The 22,803-nt window shown below is 31.2% G+C and overlaps 1 protein-coding gene across 6 annotated transcripts in view; it reads left to right on the plus strand.

Moving 5' to 3' along the window:
• DAAM (disheveled-associated activator of morphogenesis-like protein) overlaps positions 1-22,803 on the plus strand; it is a 115,213-nt gene that overhangs the window by 68,235 nt on the left and 24,175 nt on the right. For 5 of the 6 annotated variants that reach the window (XM_088186907.1, XM_088186908.1, XM_088186906.1 and 2 more), the window contains exon 3: positions 19,813-19,947. Coding sequence is in view for 3 of the 6 variants with exons in the window: in XM_088186903.1 (XP_088043029.1) it covers positions 19,813-19,947 (135 nt within the window). In the remaining 3 variants the exon portion in view is untranslated. Of the gene's footprint in view, positions 1-16,082; positions 16,227-19,812; positions 19,948-22,803 lie in introns of those variants that run through there. The other variant, XM_088186904.1, reaches the window with a different exon arrangement.

Consider the following 22,803-nt stretch of genomic DNA (forward strand, 5'->3'; position numbering starts at 1 on the left):
TCGATTTCTAACACACGTCATATAACTATAATATGCGCTGTAAGGTATTTATATAATTTTAGTATCCATTCATGATTTCGATTTTCTATCGATAATTATATTAAATTCTAACGACCGCTTTTTGTTCAGTGGTATTAAACCGTTTCAGTGTTTAGCATAAACCTTGATTGTTTTTCGCAAATCGATCGACCATTATAAAATATGTTAAACAATGCGATTGTATATAATTTATAATTCAAATGCGACAACACTAATCTCGCCTATTACTATAATTGAAACAAAACCTCATAATGCGACATGTTACTATTCAAGAATTCTTTCATAATATTAACATAAATAAAATACCAAAGCAAACATGTCAGTCGTGTAATTTATTATACGACATATTTTTTTTGCTTAACTTTGATTAATAAATTATGATTGTTGCTCAGTTGTTATCTCAAATGCTTGATGATTATCTTAAATTATGAAATCTCTACAAATAAATTGTTTTAGAAAATATAATACGTATTATTACCAGCACGAAAAAACAGTTATATAAGCCTGACTCATATCTGCAAGACCTGGATTCGAATCCCATATGAACTCTAATGTTTTTTCATTTCTATCATATCCATGAAATTGAAATAATTATTATTTACGGATAATTATTAATTACGGATCAGGTTTTTCTAGATTTGCCTAATCTCACGGATGAATATTGTGCTGAAGAATTAAAATAAAAAACGAGCTATATTTATAGTTAATAAAATCAAAATTTTTCTTCACAAAATATATTGATATAAAATCCAATTATGTTTATTATGGTTGCCTCTATATGAGCCTAAAATATAATTGTGTTACTTATAGTATTTTTATAGTTCAATGTTTTTTTTTTAAATTATTGGACATCATATTATAATTTGTAGTTTATGTACACCCTGTATACGTCTATTTTGCATTTAGCGGAATGCGGCAGTGTTTTAAATTAGGAACGCCATTGTAGTCAATGGATGTAAATGCATTTCTGTTGCAATGGCAAACACCTCCGATTTTTTAATATTAAGTTTTTAATTTACATTCATGATAAATAAATCACTATATTTTTTTGTATTTATAATATAATTTAAAATATAATTGGTACAATATAATGGAAATAAAACATAACTCACATGCGATGAACCGAAGCACTTGTATAGAATTTTGCGTATTAAAAATAATAAAGAAAGATTATTTTTCGCGCATAGAGCACTCGATTGCGTAAAAATTACAATTAAATTTCTAAAAAATCATTGAAAAGCTATTAATGTAAATTACTATTGCGAAACAGTACGTTTGTTTTATTGTTAATAATTACATAGCGGTGATGATAATAATTTAAATAATATTCATCGCAGTGACTGTAATATAATTACTGCGAAATTCGTATGTTTACGGCCGTGTCCCATTGAACTTTGGCAAAAAATATTTTTTCCTCTAAATACCTCTCTTCGTTTATGGCTTTTTGAGGGACTTTTCAATCACGTCGGATGCAACACGCGAAAGTGCGCGTGGGAAGTGTAATAAGTGGATATGTTTTATGCTGCAATTATTAGAATCATAAATCTCAGCTAACCTTCATGAATATTTCAATCAATTATGTTAGATCGAATGACTGTAAATCCATATAAACCATACATTTGACATTAAAATCTGTTTACGCGTAGTTTAGTATAATATAAGTTTGATGAATAAACTTTTTTTTCGCAAAAAAAATAAAATTAGATAAGTATGCATTTCGATATTACACTAGGTTTTAAAAATATGATATCTATCCTTACCGATATTACCACGAAGCGCATTTTTTTTTAATTTGTATGAAAGATTTATTAATTTCAAAATTGATTGATATGAGAGTATTGATCAAAGTGTATTCAAATCGAAGTTTGGTCAATAGGAGTGTGCAAAAACAATTATCACTTCTCAGAAGTCAAAAATTCACGGCAAAAGCAATAAAATCGTGTCGGTGCCGTCGCAGTGGGAACGCTCGGTAACGAGCGTTCCCACTGCGACGGCGACGGCACGATTTTATTGCTTTTGACGTGAATTTTTGACTTCTGAGAAGGGATAATTGTTTTTTGCGCTCTCCTATTGGGCAAAATTCGGTTTAGATGTGCCTTATTCGATTCTCAAAATATTTTTTAAGTCTAAATATAAACTCTTGACAATTGAGCGTTTTCACCGCGATAGCACGTTTTTATTGCTTTTGACCTAGACTATATGGCAACATTGAGCAGCAAGGAAAACATGACTTATTATTAGATAAATATTATGAGTAGCTATTTTTGATTATTTTTAATGCCTAATTAAAATATTTATCATAAAATATGATTTCAGAAAATGTGTTGCAATGGTAACTCATTTTTATTTAAATATATTTGTAGCATAGCATTTTTGTCATGAGGCCCGGAATCATTGTTTTCCCAGGGCCCGAGATTACTCTCGGCAGCTCTGGATACAAATTCAGATACAACCTGTACTTCTTCTTGCAGAGATATCTCAGAAATATTCCTTAAATCTCTAACAACAAGAAGTACTTTATTTCACTCTGATTCCAGACAATAAAACGGATTCAAGGCTAAACATTAATTTATATTGCATTTTTTTATACTTTGAATCATTCCCAATTAAGGTTTTCGAACGTCATATAAAAAGTTATATTATATCCCTGTTTAAAAGTACAAACAAACTGTCGGTGTTATGTACACCATAAATTGCGGTGTTGCGAATTGAGTTTTGTATGCAATTTTCAAGTATGAAAACGCTTATCTCGACATCTCGAGTGAATTTGCGATTCGTTTTGCAATTTTCTCTCCGGCAGATGAATAATACACGTAATGTAGTAACGTCGAATTAAAAACGATGAAAACATCGATGGGAAATGTGAGAAGGCGTGAAAGTTCATGTTGGTTTTTCGCGAACTTATTAGATTAAAACTCTCTCTTCGTCAACGATTGCAATCTCGTTAAACCTACGACTCTGATGGATTTTCAAATAAGATTCATATTGTGACTATTAGGAGTTTGAAAGATGAAAGTCTCGCTCTGTTTGATTACAATGCGATCTTATCATCGCTCAATTCGATGACGACAGCGTACTAGGTTCTAGGCATTGGCTAATTCGTAGCACACCTCTCGTTCCGTAGGCGGTTAACGGTCAGATGCATTGAGCGACAGATCTTTGTCCAATCCCTTTTGTGTACCGCGAAATTGGAGCGAGCCGATGCTTCGGTTTTTGCTCTTTCTGTGCTTCTGACCCACAAAGAAGCCTCTGCAGGGAGAATGTCAATGGGTAAGAAGGCCAACACACTTGAGGCAGGTTGCATCGTTTTAAAGTTCAAATCCATCTTTGCATTTCCACTTGCGAAACACACGATGCGGCCTGAGAACAAAAGTGCAACTTATCCGCATATCGAATTAGCCCTGCGAACTTCCAAGTCTATCGCATTTTAAGTTTGCAATGGTTTCAACAACCGTTTTAAAACCAGGTGGAACAGCGTTTCGCTGGACCGTTTAAGTGAAAAATATAAATGTGTGAATGTATGTAAATATAATAATACATACAGTTTGACTCATTGGCTAAAATATATTATGGTTATAAAAATACTTATATTTCAAATTTAGTTAAAACCTAAAAAATTGAGCGAAGCGATAATAAAATGTATATCCTATTACCCGCACGCTTTTTAGCTACGGTACCTCACAGTAGTGAGAGACCGACAGCTAATAAAAATAATTATTACATAAAAAGGTGTTTATTTTTTTTGTTAAAAAACAGCGTTTAGCTTTAAAATCAAATTTTCTTACTTTTTTCCTTTTAATAAATATTAGATAAAAAAATAATAATTAGTGGGAACTTAATTTGCCACAAAAATAGTCTTAAATATATAAATACAAAGTGAGTTTTTTTTTATTATTGCGATTTTATTTTGAATTAAGCGTTTTTAAACACTTATGCCTTTGCAAAATAATCATCATAAGTATATTTTATACTTATTTTAATTTTAAATTTGTTCCTATATAATAATAACTATGATTTTTATGTCTACTGCTGTAACTTGTTTTTTATGTGTTTTTAAGTATTTTGCTGCAATTAAACTTGATTGAATTTTTTGCTGTAATGATTTAATATTCTTTATGTTTATAAACTGGCATATTTAATTTAATAATTGGCATTAGTTTTTTCTCTCTCATGCTTATTGATGAACGGATTTGCAATCAGCGCATAACTTATCACAGGTAGTCTTAGCAAAAAGTAGAGTAGACTATACCAAAAAACCTATACAAACGTACAAAAAGCTAATGACAGCAATAGATTATATACTTCGCCAAAACAAAAACCATAATTATGTGAAAATATGCAAAGCATATTTTCGATTTTTATACTGAAAATCTTATTTATAATTTTTATTATACCATTTTGCAAAAGCTGCAGAATATAGGTAGATTTCTCTATATAGAAAAATGTTTAATGTATTAATATTTCAAGTATTATATTTAGTGATTTATTATAATAAATTTGTATTAGTTAAAAAATATGTTATAAAACATATCTGCCCCATTTATTTTAGTCTTTTCGATTTATAGCATATTCAAAAAAACGGTAGATTTCTAAATATGATACTTAAAATATCACTAAGGATTATTTACACGATGTTACAATTTTTATTTTTTTAATAATAGCTATTTAAAGTAATTAGAAGTATTTAAAGAGTAAATCTCTAAAATAACATAATGGCTTTTTTTACTTGTACGTTAAAAAATCATAGAAAGACTAAGCTAAACTTAAATATTAAAGCTTAATACGCCATCGTATTTCAAAATTGCGTTTATTCAAAAATTAAAAAAAAATCTTTTAAAATCTTTACCAAAATAAATTAAAAAACTATTTTTTCGTTTATTGATAATTTTAATATTATCAATATTGAACTTGTTTTAAAAATAGATCTCTTAAATATATTGCTTAAGTTTTTTAGCATACCTGAACATCAAGTTTCAAAATGGCGGCTGTTTAAAAGAATAAAAACCCTAACATTGTAAAAATAATCCTAAGAAAAAATAAATAGATGTTAAAATTAAATAAAAAAATGATTTTTGGAACATGATTGTATATAAAAATGAATGTATTATGTATGTACATACGTATTTGGGTAGTTCGTAATTTTAGTGGAATCTCATTCAAACTTATCTGTAAAATTTTGTTTATAAATATTTTGATTTTATTATCCAGCTTGATCCACCATTCTATAAAAAATTTAAAAATGTAGTATTTCGTATCGAAAAATTGTAAAAAAGATGTACAGAAGTCAAAAATGTTTTATACTGTATATTACAATTATAATAAGCACCTTTAGGTACAAAAATCTACCTAATTCTTGTTTAATCTTCTGTTGTAGAAAATCTTAATACCTGTTGTTTAATCTTAATATCTGTTGTCGCTTAGAGTTAAAATTCTTAGATTATTTTAAAAGCCGCTATTTTGGAACAAGATAGTGAGCAAACTAAATCAAAATATTTACAAGGGCTATTTCATGGAGATCTGATCCCCAAAAATCATGAAACGAAAATTCATTAGCAAAAATTGTAACACGTGACAATCATTTTTGTTAAATTTTATTGTACTTTGTAATTAATACAGTGAATCTCTTTGTAAGGAATACCGAAATAATGAAATTCCCAGTATAACGAATCTTTAATTTGTCCCAAAAAAACTTTCATACAAAATGTTTTCATTGTAACGAAGACTGATCTCAGTATAACGAAACATTTTGCTCTGAATTCAAAAATGACGTTACAACTTGACACAATATTTCTCCGAATTCAGTTCGTCCTTGACTTGGCGTATGCCGGATGGCTTCATAAGATTCTCATGTCATCTGGACGAAGTACCGTTACACGAAAGAGCATGCTTTATCTCTTTCTTCGTTGCATGCGACACCACTCCCACTTTTATTTCTAGGGGATCGGCGTCAGTTCTGGATTGTTAAATGAATAAATTTGATTAACCTACAATACCACTAACTTCATTTTATAATTTTACTACTTATGTATCTGATTTTTTTTAATTTTGTGCAGAATTTTACCGATATTTTAAATAAATATAATTATTATAGTCATTATTAAATGTATTCCTACTATTTTTGTTTCCAAAAGCAATAAATTATTTTTTATTTATTATAAGAAAAGAGCATTATTATATAATAAAAATCAAATGGTAAATATTTCTTTAGAAGCGCAGGGTAACACCCCCACGGTGTATGGCTGAGAGGCAAATAGTAGTGGATTCTAATTAGAATGTAACGGTAAACCGTCGAGCTCGATAGGGAATCTTATGATGCTGCCGGATGTGTTCACAAACGACATTCAAAGTGCTTCGCCGACCCTCAAACTTTTTTTAAAAAACATATTTTTTAACAAATTTTATTGTGTTTATTACAGTATCCTTAAAAATGAACAAAAAACGATCTGTCAATCTTTTTAAAGGTTATTTTGATGCTGTAGTAATATGGTAATTAAAAAATAAATAAAAATATATTATTTTCCTTATATTCAATATAACTAATTTTCAGTATAATGAAATTTTTTCTTCAGTCCCGTGAGCTTCGCTTACATATATTTCACTGTATTTTTAATTATCTACTATTAAAAAAAATAAAAAATATAATAAAAAAAAAATAATGAACTCAACCAGTATATTTAGCTTTAGTATATGCTTTTTAAAAGAGCTATCAATTGTTTTTTTTTTAATTGCCATATTTCTACGAACTTGCTCGAGATATTTATGAGGACTATTTTATAAAAATCTGATTAAAACTACGGCTGTTATCGTGGTCATAACAACTGAAATATATCATATATGACAAATGACAAAAAAGTTATTATTATTTTTATTTCTATTTTAAAATATTTTTGGACTCTTTTCTTTTTTTATGTTTTTTTAAACGCAGTTATGGTTTTTTGATTGATAGAATGCACGTAACTCAAATATGACAAAATAATTTTGTCATATTTGTCATATTTCAAAACGGACCAGACTGGCCTACGAACTTAGCAGATATATCATATTTACAATATAATTATTTCAGAAAGTTTAAAAAAATATAAATAAACCTACGATAGTTATTATTTACATATAAATACTACAACAGGTACTATTTCTATCGTAATCTATCTAAATGACGTAGTATGTATTACTAAATAAATACTTTGGCAGGTTTTTATCTAAATCTACTTAGGTATCTTGTGCGCATACTCAATTCATAGCAAAAGCTTACTCGTAATCACCGCACTCAAATTAGCATTCTCGGCATATTATCACAGAAGCATGGTGGTTTAACCCGGTTTCATTTTTTGTCACTCTCCCATAAACACAACAGTTACAATTTTCATACAATGCAAATTATGCAACATTAAAAATACACTGTCATCATTACAGGTGTATCTTAAAAATAAAATATATTAAAGGATTGGATTTATTGCTCTAACGATCGTATAAAACAAAATTACAAACCGTTTATAACAATTTACACAATTATAAATTTTAATTAAATCGTCATAAAACTGCAAGGTTAAATCGGTGCTCGATCAAAAAATAGTTGTTAATTTTTTATTCACCTCGATCAATTATATGATTAGCGATTGCGTATTGTAATTGGCCTTAAATCAATGCTTAAAACAAGTTGTATACTGTCAATCACAATGCTTGTTTATTATAACGATGCAAGTTGAACGAAGACAGTTTTAATTTTAATTTTTTTCACGTATATCCCTAGTTAAACATTTCATCCTTGGCTCTATTGGCGCGTTAAATTATAGTACCGACAAGAAAGTTGAGCAAGAGAAACACGTGTAAGCTAAAAAATGCGATTATCGTGATAGAGCCGATAATTGATCAGGTGCATGAGATGGGAGTAGGCCGCTCTGTGGAGTTTCGCAAATGTCCTGTTTAGCGGCGGTAATCATATGATAGAAAACCATTGTTGTAACCAATTTACATACTACGAATATACGGGTAATAGAAAAAACTAAATACAAGGTCGAACACAAGCGTGAAAGTGATTCTCATATCACAGTTAATGTGGTTATTTATATAATATTATTAATAAATATGTTTTAAAAGGGGAGAAAGGAGATATTTTTTTAATTTACTCTCATTAAAAATAAAGATTTTTATTAATATTTTTTATGTCGATAATATGAATTTATCCACACTGCTCCATTAACATCGATATTTAAATTAAAACAGTGTCGTAACGGTCGATTAATGGAGCGTTATGGCCAAAAAAGTGATGGAATGTCGTTTGACAGCCGGCCGGCGATTGATTGCGCTCTAACCTGCAAATTAGTAATTTTGTAACTGCATACATAATTCGCGTAACGCGCAAATCGAAACAGATTTTTTTATAGCCGATATATTTCTATTTGTGAAACGGTCTAAAATATTGATTGCAGGAGAGATAAAATTGCAATTTTAACGTAAAAAATATATTAGTACTGCGCGGCTTAATGACGTCATCGAAAACAAAAGCTAGGAAATATGAAAATATTATATTTTAAAGATATACTGTGTTTTTTAACAAAAAACTTTTTTATATATTATATTAATTATTTTAACTATTATATTCAGTTGTCGCAATTTCACTGTTGTGAGGTACCGCAGCTAAATAGCGTGCGGGTTTTGGGCTTAAAATCCTATTTTTGCTCCGCTTAACCCTTGTGTGTTTAATTTTAAATTTTGCTTTATTTTTATTTAAAAAAACATTAATTGTAGTTTATACTTTAAATCTGAGTTAAATATTTTGATAACCATAATATAATTTAGTCAATGGTGCGAATTGTATGCACTCACTAAAACTAAACATTTTCAAGAATACTTGGTATGCTAAGTTAGGACAGCTGTTATATCTACTACACTGAAGTGTCAAAATATTTATAAAATCTTTATTGAAATGTAACACAAAGAGCTCTTAAAGTCGGATGACATATAATTTTTTGGTTAAATAGTCCAGTGAAACGCTTCTTCACTCGGATCTGCAAAACATTTCTATCGTATTCACTGAGGAATGTGCACTTGTTAAGTCTAAGTAATGTCTTTTGTGATGCGGCTTCGTTAAGATGCGTTTTTAAATTTTAATTATTGCTCAGTGCTAAGTGCATATAACCATTATCTCATTTTTAATATATTATATTTTTTTTAGAATGCAATTTCAATTAGCTTGGTTTGCATTGCCACTTCTGTTTAATTTCGTATTAAATCGTGTATGTATATTTATTTCTTAGAACGGTATGCTTTCTATAAACAATTTACACTTAATATTTTATTATTAACGTGCTAATTAGTCATTAAATCTAGGAAAAATACTTATTCAATCTTAAATATAATTTATTTAGAAAAAATTACTATCTAAAAAAAAATTGTATTTTTTTTTATTGTTAAAATAATATTGTCTTACACAAACATACATACTACTACTAAATATAATAATAAAAATACTACTACCCATTATTAATTATTATATGCTAACAAATATTCCAAATCAACAATTTGCCATCTACGCCTCTGCATAAGCATCTTCAACATTGCGCAAAATTTACCTCGGTGCAATTGTGTTACTGCCACCTACCGTCGTCTGTTGCCATCGCAGACAACAAAAGAGCGAAATGCGATCGGAATTCTTTTAAAAATTTCTTCATTCGCCAAATCACGATTTTTCGCGTTTCGACATAGATTTTTTTCTTCAGCGTGCAAGCGATCGCAGTTATTATTATATTATCAACAATACGACCGTTCTAAAAAGTAATTATTGCGAGTTTAATTGCGCAATTGTCCCTTGTCAACTCTCGAGTGGAATAGCCAGCGTAAAAAAAAACATTATTATAAACGTAGATCTAATACTGATTGTGTGATTGTACCTTTTCCATACTCGATGACATTTGATTAATAAATATAGATAGAAACGCAATCGCCACAATTGCGGACGCACAATTGCAGCGATCAACAATATTTTATATAATATAATACAAAAATTATACTGACATGTACTAAATTTTACTATGGAGTTGGGCATACCTATATAGTCTATTCTTATAATAAGATTTTAACTAAAAGTATTCAAGATGCTTATTTAGTATAAAAGTGTATTAAATTGCTACACTAATTCAACTCGTAATCCGAGTGATTTCAGTGCTATGGCCTGTGTGGTCATATTAGATAATATTTTTTTAATAAAGTATTATTATCAATGCCAAGTATTTCGCATCTCAGAGACTTTCTGAGAAATCCTGAGCACCCGAGATTTTATAAACGCGGTTTATTAAAGTTTTTTTTATGGAGTTATCTCAATAGTCATGTTTACATAATAACTTAACTAATGGCGAATATTCGTCGATAGATGTGTAATAGTGTTTCAAAACCTAAGTCCCAAATTCAGTGAAATTAACATTCATTATCATACGATTTGTAGTTTTTTTTATTATTGAATTTGTGCACTTATGGCCCACGTGTAATTTCGGACATATTCGAAACAATTTAAGAATTGTTTTGTAGCGATTGATTTTAAGCTTTGCTAGTAGAGTATTTTCTTTAATATTTTTTTATAAATGTAGCAAAAAGCTTTTGCTCAATAAGATACTGAGAGATTCAAGAAAATGCAATCTTATTTTTTTAAATTTATTTTACTCAATTGAGAAACAAATAAAAATGCACAATTATTATGTTGTAATCTTGCATTTTTTCTCGTTTTTATTTGGGTGTATCTAAATTAAATTTTATTCGTTCCACTAACAGTTTGCCGACCAATGCACCTGCGCAATTCTCAATTATGCAAAGATTCATAATTTAAAACATTTATCTCGCTAATGGTTTCGATACTGATCGCATTTATTATGATCTCCGCCTTATCTGCTTATAAAGGCTCGCTTAGACATGACATTTTCTACAAACGTGTTCATCTATTACGCGATATCGTTTCCTTGATATTCAGGAAGGCGTGCGTATGTGTCAGGCGCCGCATAATATTATCACGCTTAATAAATTGCATTTCGCGATGTTTATTAACGTTACATATTAACATTAAGTCGCAATCGCGGGTCGAAGATCGCCCCTTTCGCTCGTCCATTACATTACATATTAAAAAATGTCAAAAAATAATTTTAGTAAGCAGCAAGAAATAGAGAAAGTAATAACAATAACAACAGCAAAACGTGAACAACCTATTACAATCGATTGCGTTCTATTACCATATCGGACGGTGTAACATTATAATTGAACGCATTACTGCACTCTTGATCGTTCAGATAATCTTCCACTTCTAATAACACTGTTTTGTTCTACGACTCGTGGAAATTGCGGTGAAAATTATTGTAATGCCGAACTGTAACGTTAACGCATCATTATCTTTCGGCTTCCGTCGAATTGAAACATTTTTTTCGATGGAGCAATTTGCATATGATAACTGTTTCAACGCGTCAATAATTTTGGTTAATGGCGGATTAATGCTCATGAAAAGGGGAAAATAAAAATTAATTTGTATGTAGAGTTCAACGCGCGGTGTGTTCATGTTTTGATTAGTAAAATACTTGAGTGGACTAGCAACGCGGTTTTCGTACTCATCGTTCTATGGTTGCTTGTAATGCTTCTCGAAGGCGGTGACAAAGTCCTCCGATACTTATTTTTTTGTAAGTTAGGTAATTTCGGTTTTTCAAACGGTCTCGTTATTTTTTATCAATTGTCAACTATTAGTAAATTACGTAATAGTCGCTCCAGCGAGTATTTCAGTGACCCAACTTAGATCCGCTGTTCTCCTCTTTATTTAGGACATATTTGCACATAATTGGTTCCTGAAAATGTGTGTGAAAGTAGAGGGAAGTAAAAAATAATTAAATTGTGTGTATTTTAAAGTATTTATTTATCAAGTAAATATGATATAAGATGTTTAAGAGGCGTTTAAGAGACATGTATAAGTGGGGTTTGCGGGTATTTTCTTTGAAAAGTTATCAAGAGTTAACTGTTTTCCACTATTCTTTTTCTTTTCTTCGTATAGTATTTTATAACATGCTATGTCCTTATTGATCGCCTTACGCACTTGAGATATGCGTTCTCCATTGGGATCACGATCTACCATAATATTTAAAAATTTGTCAAGGTGTGTGAAGGCTTCATTCATATTTTTCATTGTTAAAGAGTTTTCCAAAATAAACCTGTCTCATCTACAATAGATATTTGGCTAGAGGAATATTCTCCATCTTCAATAATTTTGGATAATTAGGAAATAAATTCTTTTGCAGCATCTTTATCAGCATCAGCCGATTCTCCAGTAAATTTAATATTATGAAAAGAATACCTCATTTTAAAATTGTAAAACCAACCGTTACTTGCTTAAAAACCCGTGTTAAAATCTTTTTTTTTTTAATCTGTCCTTCCAATCTTTGTGTAAACCAAGAGCTTTTGCTTGAATAATTGAAATACTCGGAGGGACATCTTTTTGATGTTGGTCATCGATCCATGATGACAAAGATTTTTCCATTTCATTTATGTTTTTTTTTGCCGTGTTTTTTTGGAAACATATCTTTAAAGATTATGAAAATATATCTTTAATTTTCAAAATTTTGAACATATTCCTTAATTATATTTTTATTTTGCAAAATTGAACATATCATAGACCTGTTTGTATCATACGAACGTCCGATTGAAGCAAAAGATTCACCGCTATCAGAACGTCTAATAATTTCTTTAAATGTGCGAAATAGCGAATTGTGCCAAAGTCGAACGTTCGAAAGTCGAGGGCCGCCTTTACATACAACCAAGCCTGCCTAGAGGGGAGGTAGAGGGGACAAATTCCCGGGACCCATTTTCCTTGAAGAGCCCAACTTGTCATGATGCCCGGAATCATTGGTTTCCCAGGGCTTGCTCTACAGCTATTGAGATCTATGAACAAATACAGATTCGCTGTCTTTAAAAAAACACTTAATAAAAAATATCATCGACACCTCTTTCTATGCTGTTTATATATTATTAAGTTTAAAGATGGAGCCGCTAGAACGAGATCACGGTCTAGATATCAGCGTTGAGATGTCAAGAAAATGGCGTCTATTTGCTCGCTCGCGTCAAACGTTAACAATTCATACCAATTCGGAACGATTATTATAATTGTAATTTAATAACGCTGTTTTCGATCGCGTGCCGCTTGCGATGATTGATTATTTGTAATTTGAAACACCTAATTTGGGTTTTTTAGTTGACCCGCTTTGAGATCGTGTGCATTTGTCGCCGAAACGCATCTCAACTCGACGGGTACTTTCCAATCCTCCATATACTTATAAGGACCGAGATTAAGATCTTTACAAGAGTGGCTACGTTTTTTATGGAATCATAAAATCGAACGTTTTCCTATACGACTCAATCTCTCTGTTAACTGTTGGATCGGCCCACACCAATCGAACCCACACTTGAAAGCTTCAAAGAACCCAACGTGTGACTTCCATACCGAAGAACAATACAAAAGCTGACCCGGTGGCCTTAAAACTACGATATCTGACCGTCCGGCTTTGGTTTAATATTCTTATAGCGTATATTGTGAATGGAGGTGCTTTGTGTTGCTTTTTTTTCCTTCGATTCTACCGCAAGGAGAACAACGTTGACGAACGCAACTCTTAACTTGATTCTATCTAAAAGGATGTAACCTTTAAGATCACATTAATGCACGAGAATGCTACAAAGCCTAGAATAATATGTTTAAAGATATTTTATTTTGTTTTTATTACAGTCACTATGCTTATTCTAATTTCTGCTACATTTTTCCATATACAAAAAATATGTTATACAGACTTCCTAGTAGTAGAAAAAAATATTTATGATTCTGTCTAGGGATTACAATACCGATACCAATAATACCAGTATTACAAAAAAATACCGGTAGTACCGATTTTTATTATTGCGACACACTAGACTGAAATTCTGGAAAAATTATATTAGTTTACAATTAATATGTCTCAATACTTCTTTTCCAGGTTTTTAATATTAACGTATTTTTACATTACAAAAAATTCGATTCTGCTGCGAGTCTAGTAATTTGCAGGGCCGATATTACTGCATTTATTATATTTATATTATTTATTGTAATTATGATATTAAAAATGTAGTGAAAACACATTAAATATCCGTGTATTATGGTCCCTAAAATTATTTTGAATAATTCCAACGTTAAAGAAGTTCATTCCTGTTTTTTAGCACCCAACGCGCGCAGTTTTAGGCGCTTTTAATTATAAAGAACAGTCTTACAAAGACGCTTCTTGCCATTGTTTATAAATTTTATCGATCGCTTAAAGCCCATACAAATGATTTTTGTACGAATAGATCAGCGACAACGGACGGCAATTCGTTCCCTTTTTCATCATGGATGTAACTTCTTCCTGCTTTAAATTAAGTCACCATATTTTCTTTATAATATCATTTTCATAAAAATAAATAAGTTAGCAATGCTTTTAAACAACAGGTCGATTTAATTCCGGCCATCGGCTTGCACTCAACTTTGCGCAATACAGAGCTATAACGAAAAAATATGAAAACTTTTGCATTAAAAGAAATTAAAAAACAAAAATGTAATAGTTTGCCTCGTATTGGTACATATGTTAAAATTATTTTATCAGTGGTTTTTAATCTGTGGGTCGCATAAGATCAAAATAAAAATTTGTTTTATTTTACTTTATTGTTCTTCTTTTCGAGATGCAAATTCATTGAAATGTATGACTAATATATAAAAACAATAGTGGTACTTATTTTTAAAGACATCTCCAAAGCATCTATTGTGAATAGCTATTGTGATGTATCCGTTTATTGTCACATACGGTCCGCACCGAGTGCTTTTATATTTTAATATAAAAGCGCTAATTTAATATAAAATGGATTGGCCTTTTTAAGTTTATTTGGGGATGAAAGAAACCCTCAAATATTTATATTTTTGTTTCAACAAATATACGTATTGCAGCTGTAAATAGATGCATTTAATAATGTTCACAAAGATACTACTAATATTATATGGCTTAGGCCTTAGGGAATGAATTACAACTTAATAGTTTCCCGTTAATTTATTATTCTTGAAATTTGGTTAAGCTCTTCATCAGCACACTTTTTAATAGCCTTGTAATTTAGGATCTTCGAGAGTTTAAAAAAACATCGATCTCCTATTATGTATGGCGAAAACCGAAATAGCTTTCAAAAGTCGAGGTCGCGGATGGGTATCTATCTGCATTGCCGAACAATGGCAATATAGCGTATGATGCAACAGCAACCAAGAAACAGCCGTTTCGGCTTTAAAGTATGATACAATGGCCTATTCCTCATCCTGTCGTCGACTCATTGTGTCCAAACCACTCTGGTCGAATTGATCCGGACAATGATGAGCTAGTCGTCACGGGCTCAAGATCATGTATGCAGAATAGACAGCAACACTTTCAACGCCTGTTTACCTCATCATTGTTTCTAGTTTTATAGAGGTATTATAATCGTAAACAGTATCAAAAACAACGCGTGATTTCTCTTTAACGATCCTGATAACTAGGACGAGAGAATCTTATGAACAACTAGCTAGAAAGCGCTAATGGAATACGATTGCGCCGCTAGGTTTATTGCACATTTTTTATATTTCCCAAGGGATTATCGATATAGTGCATTTTTAACGCTCGTTAGCACACACTGTAATATTTACGAAAGAGCAATAACTGCTCCTTATCAAGATGCTTATGTTTGTTCTCGAGATATCAGATTCAGAAAAGTGCTCGCAAGTCAACACAGATCGTATCAGTTCATCCGAGCGTTCATAAGTGTTCCGACTTCTGAAACCGTACAATAAAAAATACGCATTTTGAGCGTGTCTCATTCAATAACCTCGTACATCATCGCATCGTAACTAATTAGTGAAAGTGTACGTGTCAAAAGGGAACGTCTGTGCCGTTTTTAATTTCCATTCAATCTCTCATGAAGTGGGCGTGAATAGAATCGTCTTTTTGGCGTCACTTATGCGACCTTTACACCTCCAAATTGACCTCTGCACAATTATGTTGATTTTTTTGGTCAATGGGTGTTTGTACAATCTTAGAGCGTGATAGATCGAACGTTGGGTTATATTTGACAGGAACACACAGTCGTTTTTTTTTGTGATCATGAAAGAGTGGATGACATCAGTTTGGGAAAGGTTGAACCGCGTTTACAGGGTGAGTTGTTTTTATTTATTACGTTGATTGCGTTTAATGAAGCGTCTGATCCATCTGAATGTGTGCTATTTCATTAGCGGACAAGATCTGTGGGAATATATGGCAAAGTCAATGGAATCCTCTCGTGAATCGATTGCATCCTATTAAGCCGACCTTGGCTCAGATCTAGTAAATAATGTACAATTCCTAACACGCTAAGGTGATTTACACGTTGCACTTTTGCATATAACGGAATGCAGAAGTCATGAGATCACCTTAAAGGTTGCATTATTTAAATGCTGATCTATTTAATCTCATTAATATCCCTCAACTTGATTCGTTTACCTTTTCACCGTCGAAATTCAGCGATAACTGCTTGATGATATACGATCGCATTACACTTTCTAATCACAGCTTGAGAATCGATTTCCTCTTCAATGCCACCTACCGGATGCTTCAAATATATATTTTCCTTTTATGGTCGCGCACAACACGAAAGGGTCATTTGAGATGCGACACGCTTGTTTGTTTGGTGATTTCTTTCTTCTTTGTCATTCAAAATTTATGTCTCAATAATCCCTTCAATAGTACCGACTGTGACTACTAGTGAGTTAGTAGATAGTGGGCGTGTAATTAATGCGAACGTGGTTATGCCATTATGCCGACAGTCTTTAGATATCTGTAATGTACCGTAATGTCTATTATAGTCCGTTGCACTGATTTACATTACATATAAAGTAACCTTTGACAACTCTTACATAACCTTACTTACGAGTGAAAATATGCAAAATTGAATATTATAATATTTAAGTTGCAGTAATTTGTGTTTTGGATAGCAGGATATTGCTATGTAAATGATATGTTTATTGGATTATGTAGGCGCCATAAGGGAAATGCATATATTTTGCATACATTAAATGAAAAGATTTCGTATTCTAACTTGAAGAAATATATATGATGGATTGTAACGTATATTCGTATTTTTTCGCTTCGTGAAACATGACTTTACCGTACCGTTAATGTGAAACAGTGTTCCGAATTTTAAAGCAACTCATCACTGGCGATGAAAATCTATTAATTACAACATCGTTAGTCAAAAAACATTACGATAACAACAGAGTAAGATAATACAGACTATTGCGAATGTTTGATTGCGCCCAAATTAGGTAATACTATAATATGGGCCAGAAAGATGAGCAGTTTTAAAATCATCATGCTTGTAAACGGTTTGATGAATACCTGGATTATGTTATTTTTAAGATATGATTTCCCTGAATGATTACTTTAATATTAATTTTTAAAAAATTTGGTCAATAAGAGAACGCAAAAACAATTATCACTTCTCAGAAGTAAAAAATCTACGTCAAAAGCAATAAAATCGTGTCGGCATCGGCAGATAATTTTCATAATTCGTGAAAAAACCCACGGGCTTGCACTTTTAATAAATTGAGCATTATTTGTCCATTTCACGCAATAAGTGATTTTACCGACTCAGTATAACAAGTACACACAGTTCTTTTATTGTAACTCAGTCGAAATCATTAACTACATAGTTGTTTATACATTTGTATTTATAATTATTCAAAATCACTTATTTTAAATGCCCCAAATGTTTTCATATTCACTTCATATTTTCCGTTTGAATATTCATTTCCTTTTTTAACAGCGCAATGATCCTTTAATAAATAGTCTTCCTGTGAGGGGTCCCCCTCTTTTTTTAAGGATGCATATTCTGGTCGTACATTCTATAATATTTACGACGCTTCCCAAATGGTGTTCCGCGACAAAAAATACACATTAATCACTTCATTATTATAGCTTTCCTCTAATCATATCTCATCAACGCTGTAATGTTTATTTTGTTACATTTTCTTCATATGTAATATGTGTTCGATATTACCCGCCTCCGTTGCGCTACAAGATAGCTTCTAATCGCACGTTTCCATATGTGCGCTAAAATATAGGTCGACCGGCGCGAACTGACTCTTCTAGTTCCGTCAGATTTCGCTTTCTTCCCTGTCGATGGAAATCAAGAGTGCATTCGTGTTGAATCGTGAAAGTCCGATAAACAATCTCATTTTTTTCACTTTGTAAATATTTGTATGGAACAGATAGCATAAGTGTAGTTTAAACATTGCTATTTTCACTATTCGCATAAAATTAGATCTGTCGAAATGACAATATCATGTCTATTTTAACTGCTGATTGAGTATTTCTTTTAAAAAGAACGTGTTATCTTCTCTGTATTTAATTAGCTCACAACTTAAGCATCGGTCGACTCTGCATATTTTTTACTTCTGGCAAGTTCACATTTGATAACATGTATTAGGCATTAATTGCTTTCACGATTACTCTAATTTGTGAATACATTAATTAATTAATTGTTCTATTGCTTGTAACTGTAGTACAATATCGCGTGTTTATATTATATTACCTACTATTGAATTTATTGCTAGCGCTACTACTTTTTCCATATAAACGGCGTGTTTTACCGGCCTTAAATATGTCATTTTTTAATTACATTATAGTTGTAATTAATTAAAGCGGCTGTAATTGCTAACGAAAGTCGTTACGAAACGCATGTATCGATGGACGATCGTGACGAGGAAACGATATGTCAGATGGAGCGTCAAAGGACGCGGAGGTCGTAAAAGATAAATTTTCGACCATGAAGTTGAATAAATTGCTAATTCTTAATTATTATTATTTTTAATTAAAATTGTAATGCACTTGTTGTGGTTTTTTTTATTAATAATAACTATTATTTTTAAAGTTGATTTTTATTTCAAAATAAAAATATTATATAATTTGTTAGTTGCATAAAACTCTCAATCGATTATATATAATTTACTCAACAATTTACACTTAATTAAACGATTAAACCCCTTCACATTAATTATGAAATAAATAGTTGTTTTATGACCAATGAAATGTTAAGCTTTAAGCGAAATCTTGCCGGAAATAATTTGTATTTCTAAATAATATTGGACAAATAATGCTCGTTTAATAATTACAAATTATAATGTCGACTTTAATAATATGCTAATGTCGGTCGTAAACATGGCGGACTGAACAGTTCGTTTTACGACCAATAAAAAAGTTTTTCCAAAAATGTATTTAAATCGATTCAAAGCATATTTTTCATTGACAATAATTTACACGCACTTTCTAACAGTGTGTATGTGAGATTTAATTGGACGCAGATTACAAAATTATTTACCCTTTGTTTTAAAGCTCTCAACATCCGATTTAGAAACTCAATAGAAGTGAAAACTCAACCCAGCTACATTTCAAACGTCCGGCCGGGACTCAAACCACCTACATGCGCACCGATTGAAAGCTTCCAGCGCTAATTAGTGTCATTTTAGGCTCTTGTCGGCCTTCGCTCGCCTATCTATCTGGAACTGCTTTCATTTTCACTCTAATCCATGTAACTAACGTTGACTTCTCACGGGCCAGCAGTAACAAACCAGAAATCTTAAGGTAGAGGTGACTCTGAGGCTGTCAACGCGCTATTTCTTAAATCGTGAATGCAAAAATCTAAATATAGCCACAATATATTTTTAAATATTTTTTATCTAATTGTTTTGTTTTTTTGTTATTTCAGGGTGTCCCCTCGTTGTCTGGCGGGCTGGAGGCGGCGCGCGCAGGGTTAGCGCGGCTGCGCTGTCCCGCTATACCTTTCGGCTGCACAAGACCCAAGCTGAGGGCTCGTTCTTCAGGCTTTTGCGGTTGTCTTCAGGTAAATTACTATTTTTATTATTTTTATAAATATGCATTTTGTTATGGGTTTTCATTATACAATAAATGCATAAAAACCCTTAACATAATAATAAATAATATACATACTCAAATATAGAACGGAATGCTAAATGCAAACAATTGTATGATCTTATAAACATACTGTAGTATATTATTTATTATTATTTTTAAGCCGTTGCTACCCAAATTAATTTTTACATATATGTTTGTGTTCATATTACGCTAAGAATTGTAATTAGCGTTTTCACGAAAGAAGGGGGGAGTTTGGTGAAATTAGACCCCGAGGTTATTCTCTTTACTGTGCCGCTATTATATCGACGGCATAAAGAGTTGGCGAATAATGTGTAATGACACCTAAAACAATACCTCTTCGGTCCTTCAATATTTTTTTGCAGACTTCAGAAAGTTTCTTTAAAAAACTAGTCGCTATGTAATTGATAGTTTGCGGTCGAAGTGTTTTTTTTTTAGTTCGTTTAATGCCAAATATTCGCAAACATGGCAGTTTATCTACACGCAAGAGGTCGACGCACTAAATGTGCCGCGGACATGGCTGCGTAAATCGATGTTATGACCTAAAATTTAAAACAAAAACAAATTTCGTTTGGCGTTTGCCTCTTCTTCTTTTATATCGTCTCCTCGTTTTTTAATGGATGTCATTTGACATATTTGGTCTAAAAAAAATTTTTTTTATCCATATTAATTACTACAATATATAATTTAATCCACTGTACTTATAGCGTTAACCTTCACCTTTATGATCTGATACCACTACAATCTAGTTGAAAAGTCGCTCCTGTTTTTATTTTATGACAAACATTGTTTTTATCAATGTTAGTATTTATCAAATACTTTCAGATTTGTATAGATTGTATTAAGTAGAATAAAAAAAATCATTTTTTTAAATTATTCTCATCGTATTGCTATATACATATTTACATTTTAAATTATGTCTATATATAAATAAATACTTTTTTTAGAGAGGGGAGTAATACAGTTCTGCAATATACATATATAGACGAGCCGCCCCTGTAATATTATTATTACAATGACAAAATTATTAATTAATTGCTAGTAAAATTAACTTATAATATGTACATGGGTAAAATCGTGTATTGCATAAATCAATGAATTTCTTAAAAATTACAAAACTACAGCCATGCATAAAAGATATACTCACGCTGCATGAAGATAATTACAACATAACCTCAAAATCTCACTAATTTCACGGTCGATATTCCCTAAGAATCTCCGATGGAAAGATTATGATAATTTTTAATAACACACATTCACCTAGAGCCACCAAATTGTATTTGATATTTTAAAAAAACGACCGTAATAAATAATAAATCCGAATCAACCGCTTCAAATCGCCCGGAAAGAAAAATGTGGTTAGAGTATCACTTTCCATTTCTACTATATAAAGTAAACGACTCGAGTTTCGACCGTGAATAATCCATGGATGTGTCCGGCAATTCTTTTGAAGCAGGTTGTTTTGCTCTGAGATTGGGTTAGTTCAATATTTACTATTTGAGTTCGCGATCGTAGTGAATACTGTTTACTTAGCATTTGGCTATGATTAATTATAAATAAAAAAGTATTCAATAATTTAAGATTATATAATTTTTCTTAGTAGATATATAGATCAGAGTATCTCAAACTATTTATTAAAAAAATATTTAATGGCGACTTTTATTACTTTTAAAAACACTGAACGATATTTCTTCTTTAGCTACCATTACATGCATGGTTAAAAGAGCGAAGCACGATCGTTATATTAGGTAATACGTTTAGAAATCCATTATCGATAATTTCTTTAAATTGTTCTCTCGGTTTCGTGCTTAGATTAAGATTGCTTTTGTAAACACGCTTCAGCAGCATTAATTTATTTCCATACTTCTTATATAATAAACTGACTTTAAAACTATAATTTTGTGATTCAAGCATATAAAGTAAATGGCTTGAAACGCGTAGTCTATCTATCAAAATATTATTTAGCAGATTAGCGATGAACTTTGCAATAAATATTTTTAGTTGCATTTTTTACACTCGACAAAAAATTCTTAGTTTGTTTTACCTCTTTAATTAGGCTCTCAATGTTATTTCTGTCTACATCGAGTGTTTCTATGCGGCTTTCGATAATAAGATTTGTTTAATGTAATTATTCCAAATTGCAACACATTGGAATGTATGAATCTGTTTTTGTGCATCAACTGAAATGCTTCTAACATTAAATTTATTTATCGAACAAAATTTTCGATATAATATGGTTAGTGTTGGAGGTCCACCCAGCTGCTCAGTTAACGCTAAAGTCATTCAAACGAGAATTCGGAACTTAGAGAAAGGAAATAACAACTCGTTTTGACAAAAGGACTAATTATCAATAGGAAATTACCAGATACCACAAATGCGTAACTTAACAGATACCCCATTAGCACTCTCGTTAACCACTTCTAATGACCAGAAAAACTACCCTTTGTGAATTAATAATGCAATAGACCATGCATCTACCAACATAAAAACCGCTACTGTAATCTACCCCTTGCATTAACGACCTTCGGAATGGGTTCTCCTTACAAATTTACTTATTCAATATATTTCGTTGCTCGAATATATAATTATTATAGATCTATAGTAATGAATTATTTTAATGGTAGAGCTAAAAATATTGAAAACAATTTTCTAGTTAATCTATGCAAATCCAGATATTACATCAAATCATTATATAAACAAATGATTAATGATTCATGCAACACATTAGCGTATAAACAAGTAAACGTGTTTAATTGCAGCCGCGCATACGTATATAATTAATGTCCGTCTGCGAACTTTCCAATGT

This window comes from Plectrocnemia conspersa, unplaced genomic scaffold (genome assembly GCF_051122295.1).
Source record: "Plectrocnemia conspersa isolate PC_06_02 unplaced genomic scaffold, ASM5112229v1 ptg000005l, whole genome shotgun sequence".
NCBI classification, from domain to species: Eukaryota; Metazoa; Arthropoda; class Insecta; order Trichoptera; family Polycentropodidae; genus Plectrocnemia; species Plectrocnemia conspersa.